This window comes from Ylistrum balloti, unplaced genomic scaffold, assembly GCF_031769215.1.
Source record: "Ylistrum balloti isolate Yb309-2 unplaced genomic scaffold, AGI_CSIRO_Ybal_v1 Utg370512, whole genome shotgun sequence".
Taxonomy (NCBI): domain Eukaryota; kingdom Metazoa; phylum Mollusca; class Bivalvia; order Pectinida; family Pectinidae; genus Ylistrum; species Ylistrum balloti.
This window is the reverse complement of record NW_026782330.1, coordinates 1193688-1197045: the sequence shown is the minus strand read 5'-3', so window position 1 is coordinate 1197045 and position 3358 is coordinate 1193688. Positions and strand designations below refer to the sequence as shown.

General features: G+C 36.7%; 1 protein-coding gene across 1 annotated transcript; it reads left to right on the top strand.

Annotated features, from left to right (window-relative positions):
• Positions 1-2345: 2345 nt before the first annotated feature.
• On the top strand, positions 2346-3023 carry LOC132555756 (ATP-dependent RNA helicase A-like). Its single transcript, XM_060220119.1, has one exon. It carries the CDS (start codon positions 2346-2348, stop codon positions 3021-3023), a length of 678 nt encoding a protein of 225 aa, XP_060076102.1.
• The last annotated feature ends 335 nt before the right edge of the window (positions 3024-3358 follow it).

Here is a 3358-nt window from a genome sequence, read left to right as displayed (position 1 = left end):
ACAGCATACATCTGTAAAGGCAATATTGCTATTTCATTCATACAAAGCAAAACAAAAAGTGGTTCTTTCGCGAATTCACAATTTGGATTGCTTGACGATACCGAGCAACGTCGTTTGAAATGATGCAGATTGTCTTTATGATTTTGTGATTTGATACATTAGCAAATACAACAGATATCAACATATCCTTAAAGTGAGAGCACAGGGGTCGTTCTAATAACCTCAAAAAGCGTTGTATTTGCCAAATGACATATTCCAAAATATTGTCGCACTTGCTGTCATTTTTAACCTAATTTGTATGTGATTTTCCGTCAGCGGCGACATATGTTTAAATTGACAAGACATCAGCACATGTGTTTATCTGAATTTGAAATTCAAGGACAACGTGAATGCTGTTAAACATTTTCTGATCTGTGTTTTGCCAACTGTCTGATTGAAATATTTGCCATCGAAAACGGCAGTGATTTAAAAAAAATATCCAGCATATTTTGTTGGCATCCTCCTTAATCATGGTAATTTAATTAATCATTATTCAAGAGAGGTCATGACTATGTCTTGTTTTGTCGTTTACCTTTATGGAAACGAAAACTCAGATGAAATGACGAACGCAATCCATCCCATCCCCCGCTTGAATATAGCGAGTGGTGGGATGATCTGACGTTTGGAGGTCGGGGCGGAAATGTATGATGAGCTGCAGTAGATGTCAAACTTAATTGGTCACGACCATTCTTTTTTATGAAAAGGTCAAATCAAATATGGATGTCAAATGGTCAATTATACACTGAGCAATTACTAATTAGGAGCCGGTATTTAAATCTAAAGAGTAATTATCCTTGGTCATTTCTCTCGAGGGATAACCTATTCATCGTACCAAAGGAACGGGTAAGATCTTTCTTTAATGTTAATACCACCATTATGGATACATTTTGTTGTGTATATGCTTTCCAGTATTTTGTTATACTATTTTACAAAGTCTGCAATTTGATTTCAGAGGAAAAAATATGTAATTTTTGTGAAAGAAACTGAACTGAATATTTCGTGATCAAAACTCTTCAGGAAAAAAAATGACATTTGCCAAACTTGGAACTTCCATAAATTTAGAAATATGTGTTCTATGTGTTCTAAAAAAATGGTCAATACTACACTGCACGAATGTACCAGCGCCACACCCACACGAAAAATGAATCCCATTTCTTTTTATATTATCATATTAAATTGTAAATTAATAAATCAATAAACTACTCAATTAATTGTATACGTTATAAAAAAACTACAATCGAATAATTTGTCAAACAATGCCAGCATGTTTGCTTTCAATTTACTTTATTTTTTGTCAATAACATAATTAAGTCTGTTTACACATAATCGTTCTGTCTGAATATTTTATCGAGGTTATATTAAACGTTAAACAACGATAACATGATAAGTAAACAAACGTAACATATCTCTCAGGACATTTTATGGTGCATACTCAGTGCATTTCCTAAAAACGGCAACCAGTTATAGAATTATATGTGACGTTTCAATGACTGTTACCGCCATCGGACAAGTGACATGACTATCAAAACAAAAAATATATAAATAAACCCACATTTATGAAAGTCATCGCTATTTGTTATAGAGAGATTTGATATTTAACTACAATTTGATTGATATAATTACAGCGTGACTAGTTAAGGGTAGTTTTTGGAATTGAAATTCTTTGATAAGCAAATCATCGGTTCTGGTATCAAATACCTTTAAACACGTTATAATCCAATCCATCATTGTCTTGTTGTGTAGTCATGAGGAAAATTGCATTAAGTTGCACGTACAATACCAGAATTGAATAATTGAAATGTGATTGTTCTGTTTTTCTGATGTTATGAACAAAGAACTATACGAACATTTATAATAAACATCTATACATTTTAATACATTTAGCAATGTATCAGATACATCATATGTTAAACAATAGAGTGAACTGCATATAGCCTTGTTGCGTCTTTCTTGTACTCGTCGGTGTTGAATTCTAGCTGGCGAGTTAAGAAAACCATAATCGGACGATACAGGCTTCAAGTATTAATGGGGCCTCCACTGAACCGCTACTTCATTGAATGTCGTAAATCGTAATAATTGGATTAATTAACGGAGCATAAAATATGTGTATGTATTACATGGGAAGTCCGTGCGGTTATGACAGAGACAAATAGCAGATTCTACATTTTGTAATCTAAAAGGTTGTACCAAACACTGAGTATTTTAGATAAAGACTACATCAGATAAGGTATGAACACTAAAAACGTTCAACGATGATTTGTTGCTGACAATATTACGTTAATATACTACAGGGAAAGTGTTCCATGATGAAACAGTTCCTTGTGCTGGTGCTTGTGGCCCTCCTGGGAGTACGAGGGGACAATGATAACGATAACCAACAAAGCAGCGGTGGAGATGGTGGTGGCAGCTGGACAAGCGGCAGCAGTTGGACAAGCGGTGGCAGTAAATCACATAGCAGTTCATCTTCTAGTCATGGAAAGGAAAGTCATGTAAAATCCAAAGGATCCCATGTTGTAGAAACCATTCCTGTTCATACGTACCAGCTGCAATATGTCAAGGCACCACCCACTGAGGTTCGCACTGTGTACCAGCACGTACCTACTCCCTATTTCGCCGGGTATCGCGACGGAGGATTCCACAACCGTGGTTATAATGGAGGCTGGGACGATGGATACCAAGGACCTGTGCACATCAGTTACTCCACGTTTAACCATGTATATGGTCCTAACGGTGGATATGGATCTGGCCCCGGTTGGTACAATGGTGGTCCAGGTGGTTACTGGGGTGGTTACGGCAGGCCAGGTTTCGGAGGACCTGGCTTTGGAGGACCCGGTTTTGGAGGACCTGGATACGGAGGACCTGGTTATGGTCCTGGGTACGGTCCTGGTTACGGTCCCGGTTATGGTTGGCAGGGAAATCATGGTGGCTACGGTAACTACAGAGGATACTCAAAAGGCGTAAGTGTTATCAAAAGGGTCGATTAAGAACTCATTAATCTGTTTTCACTTTATGGTCGTGATTGCCAGTTTATGTACAGAAAAAACATAGCTTGGGCCGTGAATGCGTGTTAATAACCTTATGATTCTAAATATCGAAAAATAAGCCTATCCAGAAAACAAACCTATAGTCTCGTACATAAACAAACCTATAGTCTCGTACATAAACAAACCTATAGTCTCGTACATAAATAAACCTATAGTCTCGTACATAAATAAACCTATAGTCTCGTACATAAATAAACCTATAGACTCGTACATAAATAAACCTATAGACTCGTACATAAATAAACCTATAGTCTCGTACATAAATAAACCTATAG

Bases quoted from the DNA above. Each gene is read 5' to 3' on its own strand.
- LOC132555756 (XM_060220119.1), top strand. From the start codon at position 2,346: ATGAAACAGTTCCTTGTGCTGGTGCTTGTGGCCCTCCTGGGAGTACGA.